The sequence below is a fragment of the Miscanthus floridulus genome, chromosome 9, assembly GCF_019320115.1.
Source record: "Miscanthus floridulus cultivar M001 chromosome 9, ASM1932011v1, whole genome shotgun sequence".
NCBI classification, from domain to species: domain Eukaryota; kingdom Viridiplantae; phylum Streptophyta; class Magnoliopsida; order Poales; family Poaceae; genus Miscanthus; species Miscanthus floridulus.
This window is the reverse complement of record NC_089588.1, coordinates 38,682,621-38,697,503: the sequence shown is the minus strand read 5'-3', so window position 1 is coordinate 38,697,503 and position 14,883 is coordinate 38,682,621. Positions and strand designations below refer to the sequence as shown.

Genomic DNA, 14,883 nt, shown 5'->3' with positions numbered 1-14,883 from the left:
TGCTGACCTTTTCTTTCAATAAATCATTCGCTTGCATGGTATGCCTTCTACTATTGTTTCAGATCGCGATGCCAAATTCTTGAGTCATTTTTGGCGCACTTTGTGGAATAAATTGGGGACCAAGCTGCTGTTTTCTACAACATGTCATCCCCAAACTAATGGGCAAACTGAGGTGGTGAATCGAACATTGTCCACCATGTTACGAGCAATTTTGAAGCGCAATTTGAAGATGTGGGAAGAGTATTTGCCACATGTGGAGTTTGCATATAACAGGGCGGAACATTCCACCACCAAGGTAAGTCCTTTTCAGGTAGTGTATGGTTTTAACCCTCGCGCTCCTATTGATCTTTTGCCTTTACCTACCACTAAGAGAACATATAGTGATGCTAGAGAGCGTGCTGAATTCATTCGTAAGTTGCACGAAACAACTAAAGTAAATATTGAAAGAATGAATAAAAAGTATAGAATTGCTGGTAGTAAAGGTAGAAAAGAAATTAAACTTGAACCGGGTGATTTGGTTTGGTTACATTTGAGAAAAGATAGATTTCCTGAGCTATGTAAGTCTAAATTAATGCCAAGAGCACCTGGTCCTTATAAGACAATTGAGAAAATAAATAATAATGCCTACAAACTTGAGTTGCCACCCGAGTTTGGGGTTAGTCCCACCTTTAACATTGCAGATCTAAAGCCTTATTTGGGAGAAGAAGATGAGCTTGAGTCGAGGACGACTCAAATTCAAGAGGAGGGATGATGAGGACATCACTCCTTTGGATGTACCCACTGATCCTCCAACCGTCATGCAAGGTCCAATGACCCGGGCTCGAATGCGTCAACTCAATTTAGAGGTGAGCTCGTTCTTAAGCGATCCTTTTCATACTTTTGAGAATAGACTACTACCTAATGATGTTATCTTGCTTAGGAACATTGGAGAGGGTCATGAGGGACTTAGAGGACGTGGTGGAGGCGATGATGACCAGCAAGGACGTCCAATAGAAACCGGAGGCCCGATCCAATATGATTTTGAGTCTGTCTCGGCCTCCAGGACCAGTCTGCCTTAAACTGGTCACCCAGGACGCATCCGAACTCCGTTTTCAATGATCCATATATGGTTGGAAAGCTAATTTGATAAGGAAGCTAATCCAAGTGGTCTCATGTCAAAAGCCCTTTAGAATCAACGGGAATTGTCAAAAAAAGTCAGCATCTAGAATCTATCAGGGTGCTGCGACACTGTCTTTTGGTCCGTTGGACCGTGTTTCATGTTTGGGCCCATTAGGGGGCGCGTCCAGGGTAGGCGACGACCCTAAGACCTTTATAATCATATGCCGCCGCCGCTATTAGGTTTTGGGTTTTGCTTAGATTAATCTGTCAAGAACAGTTTCGCCGTTCATCGGTTTGTGAGACCCCAACTTCGTGAGATTAATCAATCATCTACAATTTGGTTGCTTTCTTTCTTGTTCTTGCTTGTGTTCTTCATAGCGCAGGTAGGGATTTGCCTTCTTGGCGAGGTCAACCGGATCCGTGTCTTTTTTGATAACTAGAGGAGTTGTGGTGCTAAGATTGCAGGGTTTGATCTTTCGATCTGAAGCCGGATTGGTGTGTCATTCTCTACCACAATGATAGTTACCTCTACCTAACGGAAGATTAGGATCCCCATTCTCATTATATATGTTGTCATCTTAGCCTTCCAATAGGGATAGTTTGAGCCATCAAATTGGGTTGGCTTCTTGGTGTTGTTGATTTAAGCCATTTTTACACCGAAGGTTGTTAAGCCTCAAATCACGGTGACCACGGCTCTGATAACACTTGAAAGGCCCAAATGGCTAGAGGGGGGGGGTGAATAGCCTATGAAAAATTTCTACAACACTAAGACAAATGATTAGTCAATAAGATGGCAAAGCGAATTTTGCGCTAGCACTATACTTGGGGTTGCAAGCCACCTACCCAATTCTATTTTCTATGATCTCTAGTATATCACAACAAAGCTATGTCACTAATATACACCTAGGTGATCAACCTAGTCAGAGTAATACAATTAAATGATACACTATCTAGTCTTAACTACCACTAACTCTATCCAAGTGAATGTATAATGAAATACAAGAGAGTGGTAGAGAGGTATACCGCCCTGGCAAGTGACCAATGAGTGAATACCAAGGAGACAATCAAGACACAATGATTTTTCCTCCGAGGTTCACTTGCTTGCAGGCAAGCTAGTCCCAGTTGTGGTGATTCACTCACTTAGAGGTTTACGGGCTAATTGGCATCACACGCCAAACTCTCAATAGGGTGCCACACAACCAACATAAGATGAGGATCACACAAGCCACGAGTAATCTACTAGAGTACCTTTTGGCTCTCCGCCGGGAAAAGGTCAAGAATCCCTCACAATCACCATGATCGGAGCCGGAGACAATCACCAACCTCCACTCGACGATCCTTACTGCTCCAAGTCGTCTAGGTGGTGACAACCACCAAGAGTAACAAGCTAAACTCGCAGCAAAAAATGAACACCAAGTGCCTCTAGATGCAAACACTCAAGCAATGCACTTGGATTATCTCCCAATCTCACAAAGATGATGAAACAATGATGGAGATTAGTGGGAGGGCTTTGGCTAAGCTCACAAGGTTGCTATGTCAATGCAAATGGCCAAGCGAGTGATCTAGAGCTGGCCAAACGATATTTATATACACCCCCAAACAATAGAGTCGTTGGCTCAATTATTGGGCTGGCCGTGGGATGACCGGACATGAAGGTCGTGTGCACCGGACCCGTCCAGTCACTACGTCCGGTCGCAACCTGACCACCACGTGTCCCTTTCAAATTGTTTAGCCATTGTCGCCCAATGGCTATCTCTGCGTAAGGTAATACTACGTGATCGGACGCGCTGTTAGAAAACAACTGGACCCAGAAGACGGTCAAGTCTAGAGAGCTCCCAGAGCCGCTCTGGGCCGACCGGACACATCCAATCACACCAGACCAGACGCTCCCAGCGTCCGATGAATTATTGCGCTGAAAACCCGAGACTTGCTGCTTCACACCGGACACGTCCGGTCGCTCTCAGTAATCCTACTTTGGGCTATATCACTTTGACCTGACGCTGAACAGTAACTCATCAGTGTCCAGTCACTCCACTGAGCCAGAGTCCGGTCACTTTCACTTAGTCGCTCACCTCGGGTCCAAATATCGAACGCATCCAGTCCCGATTCCTGACGTGTCCGGTCACTCTGTGACCAGCGCGACTAACTCCTTTTCAACTCTATCTTCTTTACCCTTGCTCAAATGTGCTAACCACCAAGTGTATCACCTTGTGAACATGTGTTAGCATATTTTCACAAATGTTTTCAAGGGTGTTAGCACTCCACTAGATCCTAAATGCATATGCAATGAGTTAGAGCATCTAGTGGCACTGTGATAACCGCATTTTGATACGAGTTTCACCCCTATTAATAGTATGGCTATCGATCCTAAATATGATCACACTCGCTAAGTGTCTCGATCACTAAACCGAAAAACTCCTATCAATTTCACCTTTGCCTTGAGCTTTTTGTTTCTCTTTCTTCTTTTCCAAGTCCAAGCACTTGATCATCACCATGGCATCACCATCATCATGGTCTTCACCGTTGCTTCACCACTTGGAATAATGCTACCTATCTCATGATCACTTAGATGAACTAGGTTAGCACTTAGGGTTTCATCAATTCACCAAAACCAATCTAGATCTTTTAGCGTGGCAGTCGCCCCGCCCTACGATTCACCTACCGCGGGCCTGTGTCGCTGGCCGCCATGTCTAGGTCAACTAACCTCGGTCACAAGGTGACGGTGATGCCTCCCTGCTTTGCCCTGTCCCACTAGCCCACGCCGGTGAGCCCGCTCGGGCCCGGCTACTGCATTCTAGCATTTCGCGTGTAGGCACTACTTAATGGCTCTATCCGAGCACTAACCAAGGCACCTCCTGTCCCTCGCTCGTGCGGCTGTATCCCCGCGCTGTCGTGCCTCGTTGAGTCTTTGCCAGGCCACCTCAGCTGCAGCCACTCTGGGCCACCGTCCGTCACACCGCTTCCCAAACTTAAATGCGTGGACCATGGCATCCCACCTCAATTCAGTGCCTCTATAGCAAGTATTGGAAGCCAGTTAGCAAACCGACCCGCACCAAGGTGCAGACGAGCCTTGTAGGCGGCCAATTTAGCGTTTTGATCGCCGTCGGGCTGTACCCGAAGATATAAATTTGTGTAGTTGGCCAAAAATTGTGAAACCAACTTTGTTAGGTTCCTAAAATCATGATCTATTTGCTAGTATATTTTGTTCACATAGCTTCATAGTATTGTCAAGAGTAATCTAATTAAATTGAGATGCTTAATATTGTTAAAATATAAATTGGTAGGAATTGTTGTGATAAATTGGTGATAGTGTTGGCTTTACAAATTTTTACAGTAAATTCCTAACATTATTAGGTGTCCACTATAATTTTTGTAGCTCCTTAATAATTAGTTGTTAAGGTAACTAAATGAGCCCTAGTTCAAATATATATATATATATATATATATATATATATATATATATATATATATATATATATATATATAATCAATAAAATACCAAAACATCTTGGGATTGTAGAACTAAAACATTTTCCAGGGAACGACGCCTAGCCTAGTATGTTAGTTATTAGAGCTATCTCGTTAGCTTGCGAGGCATAATCGTATTCTTAGAGTTATGGTTGCCGTTGATTAATTACGTCTCTGTGTTGCATCTGTGTATATCATAATAGGAACAACGATGGATCGTAGAATCGACCAGAGTAACAAAAATGATAGTGTCTAGATGATCGTGTCGCCACGATGGAATGCTAATCTTTGGTTAAATCTTACGCAGACAAGCCCTAATGCATAACCCCTATTATTCTGCACTTTATTTTATGCTTGTGCATTAAGTTTAAAGGAGTTGAATGAAATCCACTTACATTTATATATCCTTATCCTATGAGTCCTACTAGTATGATAGGATCGTGTAGATTGCTATGCTATAGGATCCCGGTAGAAGTCGAGTGATTACCTATCACTCGCGAGAGATAGGAAAATATATTATTGTTACTATTATCCTGTTACTATCACATAAAATATATATGGATAATAATTGGAGACCGGGCGGGACCATACTTTGGATTTGGACTTAGATAGGCAATCGAGCGAGGCTCTAGTTGCATTTGTCTCGCCTGTGTCGATTGAGGACCGTCCGTTGCTGTGGATGGTAGTTAGGTCACAGACTTATTATCCTGAGCACATACTTGCTTATGGGAACGGGAAGACTTATTACTCTCTTGTCATGGGTTCCGGCTCTTTCCGGATCGACTTTAGGGGTGGGTGCTAGGTGGAGGTCTAAGCACCATATTGAGACTGGGTCTCAGGTGTTGGAGGTTTGGAGTCTAAGTTTGGATGGGGACCTAGACCCCTTGACACGAGTGAGATGAGTTGGTTCCGTTTGTGCCTGGGGTACAAGCGGGGTGTGTGTTTCAGGGTACCCAGCTATGATACATTATTCATGAATCGCTGTTTCTTTGAGACGATACCGACTTGGCTATGGTCTAGCACCGTAGTAAGAATTGAAATATAAAAGATGGTAAAATGGTTCTGATTGCTTACCACATACTTGAAAGTAGCATAGGTGCTTACCTAGAATGATTAGCTAATCAACTAAAAATAACTGCTAAAACCTGTACATAAGGATATACTATTAGTAATGCTTCCTACGATGCAATAACCAGTAAGCTAGATAGCCTCACATATCGAGTCTTTTATTTTCTCCTGTTGGGTAAGTCTTGTGGAGTATAATCGAGTACTCAAGGTTTTACTTCCCCTGTTGTAGGTGACAAGCAGATGCTAGAGCTGACTCTTATGTGTGGAAACCTCCTGGTGGGCTCAGAGAGGATTCCTTTCACGCTGTGATCGTAGTGTTTAATTACAACCCTCACTAAAAGGTTTATAAGAAAAGATGTAAAATCTGCTAGCATATCTTATGTATAAATGGCCATGATGTTAATGCTCCACCATATCATTAAGTTAATCTTTGTTTCTGCCGTAACTCTGATCACATGTTGGTGTTACATTGCAAGATAAAACTTGTGAACCTAAATGTATAACTCGTTTACATGTAAACTATTTTAATTCTACTGTTGCATTCAATTTGTGTAATACTCTGATATTGTAATAAAGTGATGTAAGAAATGGTTAAGAATGTTGTAAGCTTTATCCACTCATTTATGATCCTGAGGGAAAAATATGGATTTTCGAGTTCTTTCTTGGGGTGTGCTCGACGAAACGGTATGATTTAGTGCACTCTTTTAGGTACTTAGTGTCTAATGAAAGATAAATACTCTTGGAAGGGTATTAGATTAGGTGGTTCTGCCACAATAGAGAATGATCCCATAGGTACGTGTGACACGTAAGCCATGGGATCCATCAGGTCGGATGCGGAAGGGTCCCGCAGGTACACGTCGGACGGAGAAAGGACCGAGCAGAGACTTTTATGACGAATTGATGACGAATTGCAAGCGTCACAGATGAGTAACTGCAAATCCCACAGGTACACATCGGATGGAGAAGGGCCCCACAGGTACATGTCGTATGGAGAAAGGATCGAGCGAAGACTTTTATGATGAATTGCAAGTGTCACGGATGAGTAACTGTAGGTCCCATAGGTACACGTCAGATGGAGAAAGTATAGTGTGGAGATCTATGACGAAGCCGTTCGTTACAGATCAAATATTGTTCGTTGCAGATGTGTAATTAGTTCAATTACGAAGCTCTGTTCGTCATAGGTTTATACGAGATCATCACAGATCAGTCACGTGAATGATTTGTGACGAAACCCTGCGCTCTTCTATGATGTTTTTTGTGATGATGCCTGATTTCATCATAGAAAGGGAGGGTTGCAGGATCGTCACCACTGATCTATGACGAAACGAAATATTCGTCATAAAAGGCGATCTTCTATGACGATTTTGGATTCGTCATTAAGATTTTCGTCATAGAAGTGGATATTTTTAGTAGTGACTCTATCTTCGTACCATTCTCGACATTGTAAAAAAATCAACATTAGCATCTACATCTGTGTATTATCCGTTTTGATCCAATCTGATAAAGAAAAATGCATTAGAATATGGAAGTGACATTATCCATGTCGATCCAATCCATTTGCATCTTTAGGCGCAACCAATTTTACATCTTTCAAGACGTCTAAGGGCTTGTTTGGCACGGCTCCTCCCGAGGGGCTTCTCCGGAGGAGCCGGAGCCGTTTTGGAGGAGCTACAAATTGTGGCTCCTCCAAAACGGCTCTGGCTCCTCTGTTTTTTACTGAAAAACGGCTCCTCCAAAAAAACGTTTGGCAGGGCTCCTCTGAAGAAGCCGGAGCCGGAGCCGGAGAGAAGCCCTGCCAAACAAGCCCTAAATAGTAGCAGTAATGTCCTATTTGGTAGAGCTTCGGCTCGAACTTCTCCTAGCTTCTTGCAAGGAGCTCTGCCAACGGTCATCTGGAAAATGGCTGCTTGTAGGGAGCCCGAATAACCCATAGACATTTTTGTACTACGGAGCTGGAGTTGAACAAAGTGGCTTGTTTCAGCTGTACCTCACTAACCTAAATACAAATTATTAATGATTTCAGATCTACTAGAGAAGCTTGTAGTCCTGCTAAAGCCCCCTTTGACACGGCTCATCTAAAACGGCTTCACCGGTGAAGCCAAAGCCGGTGAAGCCAGAAAAACTGGCTTTTTCGGCTTCTAGTTTATTTTAACCCCGACTTACAAAAGGACTTCACGCTATAGTACCTCAATTTACGCAAAATAGATGAAGCCGAAGCCGACATAAGTCACGCCAAAGAGACCCTAAATAGGTTCTAAACAGTATCATGGGCTCTCATGAGAAGTGCTACTCCGACTGTTGCCGCTTGCTGCTATGCAACTTCTGATTGCTCTGTGGTGTAGCTGTGTCTGGTAGGCTAGAGTAGCAAGAACAATCGATGAGAGCAATAAAATGTACGGTTATTAGCCACTCAAGTTTTAACGGAGTCATGTACTACTTTTTTTAAGACTTTTGTATATTCATTTTTGTAATTAAGGGTAACAAAAAAATCACACTAAGAATAGAGTTTTTACCTCTATAATTAAACGAGCTTTCAAATATCTAGAAAATCACTCCACTTTTCGGTGGGTTTTATTGAAAAGTTAAAACCGAAACTGCAATGTCACACACATATTTTTGTTTAGAGAAACCGAATCCAACACGAGACTAATTACGGAACCTAAAATGAGTCTCTAACATAATACCTATAGCCTACAACAGAGTACCTATATAGAAGATCCATTTTAGATATTAGGAGAGGCATAACCCAAATCTGAGTATCTCTCTTCTGGAGACCTATTTATGGAAAGAGTTGTCTTTTAGATCTTATTATTAGAGAAGACAAAAAAAATAAATATTAAATTTTTTTTTGTCCGTAACGCTCCTCTGACACCGAATAAGTCTTGTATTTTGATTCGCGGTACGAGACAGTCTTAAAAAAAAAAAAAGCCGAAAGAAAAGGGAGGGAGGGAGAGCGAGCGAGAGTAGTGGTGGTGGTGGTCTGTGCGCGAGCGCAACAGAGAGGGAGAGGAGAGAGAGAGAGAGAGAGAGAGAGAGTGAGCGTATTTCTTCTTTCCTCCCCCTCAACGAGCGTGAGAGAGAGGGCAGCTTCGGAGCCGCACGGGCGCTAGCGAGGCAGGCAGTGGCTCCTCCCCCTCCTTTCGATATCAGCTCATCAATTCGTCCTATCACACAGCTATCATCATCATCATCATCATCATCCCCGTACCGCTCCTCTTTCTCTCCTATGCTTCTCCTCTAATTCATTCGCGAAAAAAGAAAACAAAAAAAAGGTCCTTGTTGTATCGGTTGCTGGTACGGTTACGAATCCGCGCGCCTTGTTTTCGATTTTGGTTCTTCCCCTTTTGGTTGCCCGTCGGGCGGCCGATTCCTGCCGCTCCTAATTCGTTTGATTTCGATCTGCTCTTGCAGGTGGCGACTGTTGCTGGGGTTTTCTTGTCCGGTTCTTGATTTGCGCCAGGACGGATTTGCCGTCCACTCGGGTTCGGCGCGCCGTGCGGTGCTGAATCCTCCTTCTCTGTTCCCTTAGGTGGGTTCGATCTGTTTCGTGCTCATTTATTGGCTCCGGTTCCTCGATCCATTTATGTGACGTTTTGGGGAAATTTTCTCAGGTTTGGATTTGGATCGGGGGTAGGGATGGAAGTGGACAGAAGGAAGGATTTGCAGGTGAGTAGCGATTCGATTCGTATGTAGAGATTTGTGTGGGCTTGTCTTTTTCTTCAGTTCCCCCAAAAAATTTCATTTCGAAACCTAATGGGTGGCTCGTTTATTGCGAGAAGATTGGATCCAAGGGGAAGGAGGTTCAGAGCAAGAACCCGAGGCGGGAGGAGCTGCTGGCATCGTCGGAGGTGGACATGGATGAGCCAGAGGCTGCCGAGAGTGGCGTCATGATTGTTGATGGCAACAATGGCAGCTCCAAAGAGAGCCCCTTGCCGCCCATGGATTCCAAGAACTCCAAGGGCTGTGTGGCCAAGAAGCGGAGATCGGTGAGCGCCGACTTTGGGAAGGAGCTGGACTTGGACCTTGTCAATGGGGAGGAGAGTGGGGCACAGCAGGAGGAGAGGAAGCTCTCTAAGCAGGACCGGGTTGAGCTTTGCCGGTCATTCCAGCACGCAGTCAGCTCCCATGATTGGGAGACTGCAGAGGGGCTGGTAGGAATGGCCGATGCACAAGGGCTCAACGATGTGCTCTGTGTGGCGGTGGATGCGATTTGGTTCTTGAGTAACAAGGACGAGCTCCTTGCTATTGTGGGGTTGATCAGGAGGATTGTGTCTGAGGGTGCAAAGGATTTTACCCGTGCTGCGCTCCGGACATCATTCCTCGCATCGTGTGTATCGGCATGTAGGGGACGGTCGACTAGCCTTGCTGATGCAGTGAGCTTCATGGGTCAGAAGTAAGTTTGTCGGAAACAGCTCCAATGGTTACATGTTCACAACTCACAAGTATTGCATGCTTTATAATTCCAGGAGTCTTACTGAATCAGTCCACTTGAATAACATATTTGGGCAACTGTGAATCATTGTTCTGTATGTTTCAGATTGCATGAACGACTTCAAGAATCCCAAGGTGATGAGGTATTGAAAGCAGAAGCAAGTGCAAAGGTGCACAGGTTTACAGAATGGGCTCTAAAGTGTATCAGGCTGCATTCGCGTGTTCGAGAGAATAGGGGCAAAGGAAACCACGACACTGTCATCGAGGTTCAGCTTCAGTTGTCTGCTTTCAAGACATTTCTTGATCTTGCTGATAATGAGCTTACCGGGAAGGATTTTACGGAGGCTTTTGATGCTGCATGCTTCCCTCTTACACTCTTTTCAACCACCTTCGACCAAGGATGGGCATCAGGAATATCAGCAGCTGCAGTACAAGGGCTTTTAGAGTTGTTGGTAGAGGGTGGTGCAGACAATGTAAACCAATGCTTTCTTGAAGCTGCACGGTATGGCAGCACTGAGCTTGTGCGGATCTTACTTCAGGTAACCTTATAGTCTACTCATGCAATTTGGTTTAATACAAGTTCTTGGTGCAAATATAAGTCATTTTAGGATGTGCACTGGTTTTATTGAGCTTTTTATTTGACCATAAATAAATAACAAATTATGTAGATTAAGAACACAAAATCGATATTACTATATTAATCACTAAACAGACTTTTTCAGAACATATCGTTCTTTTTGTTTGAGATAATGATTTCATAGATTTTACAAGTCACAGTGTTATATTGGATATCATGTCAATGTCCTAAATGACTTCTGCGACCATATGATTATTCCCTATTGAGCAGGTAGTGTACATGCACGCAGCAATAATAAATGGTTCTTGATTGCTTGCCCCACACAGTGGTCCCTGGTAGTCATCGGATTCAGATCGTAGTTAGATGAATACAATACCTTCTGCAGTACATGATTTACTCTTTGCTAGACAATTTTTCTTTCCTTCTGAGACCTTTTCTTTTGGGCCATTTGCAGTGTTGACTTAATAATATATTGGTACAGGACATGCTTCAGTTTCATGTGTCATGTCATTTGTTATCTATTCTGAATTATGAAACTTCCAGAACTGGGTATAGATCCATGGTCCTTGCAGATTAGTTGGTAGGGCTTAATAACCTGATCCATACTCTTGGTGACAAATAGTAGGTTGGTAATGGACTAATGGTACTGGCAGTTGAGGTGCAAGATCTCATGCTTACATCAGAGAACCTCTGACACTTAAGATGTAGTATAAGTCAGCTCTGTGAGTTTAATTAGATCAAATCCCATCCCCTTAAATATTAGCTCAAGATATTATCATTTCACTTGGTAATCTTCTCACGGGATATCTGCAATAACCAAATTTCTCGTGTATAAGACTATAAGCATAGTGGAGTCTTGAACCCACGATGGAACGTGTTCGTGTCTTCCTGAATTAAACTAACCTGCATTGCCTGTTGATATGGTGTTTGTATCAAACACATTATAGTTATAGTACAAGATTTAGATAGCTAACATATAAGTGAAGTATCATTGTAATTCATATTACTCGGTGTAGGCCAAATCCAGATAGAGATGCATGTGATAAAGTTTTGCGGTGCAGTCATGCTTTTTAAGTCGTCGCCTAGGCGTCGCCTAGTCATCCAGGCGAGTTCCCAGGCTGGGCGTCGGACTCGCCATGACCGAGCAGGCTATGCCGTCTGCCTTGCGCTGGAATTCGTCTCCCAGGCGGGATTTGGTGAGGTTCTAGGTCCGAGCGGCCTAAGGCGGACGCCGCACGAGCGTGGAAGCCGGGGACTAGGCGTGGGAGTGGGAAGATTGGGTCCGCGCAGTAAAAGTGGCTTGGGCATGGCTGCGAGTGTGGGAGTTTCACGGGAGCGGAACTGCTGAAGATTGGGTCCGCAAAGGAAAATGGCGCTGCACGCGAAGAGGCTGCGCGCCTGCAGGAAATCGCGAGCCTGCAGGTTCTGCAAGGCCATCAGCCATCTCTCACATGCGCCAATTGAAGGGAAGGGGAAACAGAAGAGGGCAGCACACATCTGGTTCTTGGTGGCGCGCCTCTTCTGCTCCATCGATTGGCGCCTCCTTCCATCGAATCGAACCTCGTTCCCTTCCTCTTCTCCACTGATTTGCGCCCCTGATTGGTGCCTCCTCTGGTCCTCCATCTTCTCTGCTGATTGATTCACGGCCCTTTCCCCTCCTCTGTTGGTTCCCGTCTACCTCAGCAAGGCGTTGCAAGGTCACGGGACAGGTGCATATGCAACACTTTCTCTTTTTTCTCCTCTTCCTTTGTTTCTTTACCTGCCTCTCCTCTGCTTCCTTCCTCTTCCTTTGCTTCCCTCTTCCTCTGTTTCTCCTCTGCTTGTGCTTTGTTTTATAGATACTGAGTGGAAGTGCTCAGGTTTTTGAGTGATATTATGTCATTAGAGACTAATTTGTTGTTATTGAGTGATGGGAGATTTCAGATTTGCTATTTTATGCCGTGCACTAGCACTCTGGTAGCACTACTTATTATGGTATTACATGCTAAAAGCTAGCAATATTAAGATATGATCTTCTTAATTTTAGTGGTATTATATATTATATATATTAAGATGATCGTATGGCGTCGCCTCGCCGCGTGCCTTAGACGCCTAGTCGACTCAAATGGGCGGGTCGCCGCGGCTCGACTTACCCCTTAATAACCATGGGTGCAGTTTATTGTGATTGGGCCATTTCTGAATATGAAAACTTTATAAACTGGGTGATGGGTTCTTTTCCTTTCTTGTGCAAACATTTTGGATGTCTTCATTATGAGGTTGACAGGTTGTCCAATTTTATCATGTGTTTAGTGAGTTTTGCATTATTTTATCTCTTGGTGCAAATTTATATCTTTACACAAATGGCAGTTGAAAGCATTTGAATACATTTCATTATTTGTACTTCTGTTCAGATTGCTCAGAGAAACAGCTTGGACATTGATGTGGATCTAGCCCTTGGCTTTGCCGCTCACTATGGGAAGATCGAAACCATGGGGTGCTTGGTTGAAGAAGGTAATGCTGTTGGCTTTCTTGGCCCTTTGATGCGTGCTGCTGAACGTGGATGCCTCCAAGTTGTGGAATGGTTTGTCAACCATGGGTGTCGAGAAATGGAGCTTTGTCTAGCCCTTACTGCTGCCACCTCTAGTAGCCAGATTGCAGTTGCTGCTTATCTTCTTCCTCTTGTCCCGCAACATGTTCTTGCCCCCCTCAGCATTGAGATTATCAAGGCTGCTGGTGAGAGGAGTACAGGTTCCCTGCATGGTGTCGATTTTCTTCTCCGCTCGGACTTCCTCAATGACCCAGCTGCCACATATGCCGTGGCAGACAGTATTGCAAGATGTACCGATGAAGCTGTGGATGCAAAGCTTAGGTCTTTCATGAATGAGCACTGGAGCGAGGCAGCCTTTTCTGCGGGTTTCGAATCTGCACAACAGCACTTTGTTAATTTCATGAGGATACTGGAAAGGGGTGAATCACCAATCCGCCTAGGGGACCTCCCTCTTGAGCTGGTAATTGCCATGGCCTACCTGCCACTCTATAAGGAATACATGAATTCCAGTGGGCGACTTTTGCCTCAAAGGCTTAGAGGTCAGCTTGTGGAGGCTGCAAGCAGGCTCGAGGACCGGCAAGTGGAAAGGGATAGCCAAAGCAGAGAACTCTTGGCCATCTTGGAGCACCACATCCCACGATTCATGACCCAAACTTGAAGGTAGGCAGGCATCCACTCTGAACAACTGCTGTCAATGCAAGCAAAAAGCAACTTACAAGGGCAATTCACCGTCTTCAGTGCCGCCACCATGTTCCTGCCTGGGGACATCCCAAAACGATAGCATCTTGGGTTGGCTCTCCTGGAGGCGATCTTCAGAGAGTATATAATTTTGGGGAATGGTGTGTGTCTTGTCGAGGCATGTGTCGGAGTGTTTTACTGGGATCATAATCTTCCATGAAAAATGGTATAAGCCTTCAGCATGTAATCTGAGTTTTCGGTGTAATTCAACACTAGTCTTATGACAACATGTCGCTAGTTTTGGCTAGTGACTTTTTTGATCATGGACTGGCCATCTGTCCTGGCTTCATAAACATAAACGAAGAGAGCAAGTATATTCGTACTGTGTGGAGGTTGCCTTGATCGTGAGATGTGACATGGTTCTGAAAGGATGGCAACGGATCGGGTTTGGTGCGGATATCCGCGGGTTTCGGGTTCTACGGGTTCAGGTTTGGGGATGATTTTTCACCCATGGTTTTCGGGTTCGGGGCCCCGAAACCAATCGGGTTCGGTTTCGGGTTTGGTTTTCCACCCGTGGATATCCAATGGATATCCGAAATAAATCATTTGGAATTAAAACTCATGTTTTATAATATACTAATAATAATTTGTTTACTTAGATTATTAAATTTATTTAAAGTTGACTCATGAAAATATTTATTATTTGTTGCCTCTTGTTTATACATATGAATATGTGTATATATATCCGCGGGTTTCGGGTATCCATTCGGGTTTTGGGTATCCGTTCGGGTTTCGGGTATCCGTGGGTTTGGTTTTGGTGATGGATTTCCACCCGAATCGGTTTTCGGGGCGGATTCGGGTTTCGATTTCGGGTTTCGGTTTTTGGTGCACGGAGACTCCACCCGATCCGAACCCGACCCGTTGCCATCCTTTCTGATGAGGCACAAGTTTGAGCGTCTGATAGCTGCGAATGTTTTTTTTAATGATGCATTCTACTTTCTTTTCAGATTGTGTTTACTTCATTGCTTTTAAACAG

At 44.3% G+C, this 14,883-nt stretch overlaps 1 protein-coding gene across 2 annotated transcripts; it reads left to right on the top strand.

The window, feature by feature from the left end:
* Positions 1–8,634: 8,634 nt before the first annotated feature.
* On the top strand, positions 8,635–14,232 carry LOC136483658 (ankyrin repeat protein SKIP35-like). Of its 2 annotated transcripts, none has more exons than XM_066480782.1 (6): positions 8,635–8,838; positions 9,046–9,163; positions 9,246–9,300; positions 9,414–10,027; positions 10,172–10,604; positions 13,033–14,232. In XM_066480782.1, exons 3-6 carry the CDS (start codon positions 9,271–9,273, stop codon positions 13,825–13,827), a joined length of 1,872 nt encoding a protein of 623 aa, XP_066336879.1. In that variant the 5' UTR covers positions 8,635–8,838; positions 9,046–9,163; positions 9,246–9,270; the 3' UTR covers positions 13,828–14,232. The 2 variants fall into 2 exon arrangements, with proteins under 2 accessions (XP_066336879.1, XP_066336878.1); XM_066480781.1 differs by having other exon boundaries at positions 8,635–8,928.
* Positions 14,233–14,883: the final 651 nt, after the last annotated feature.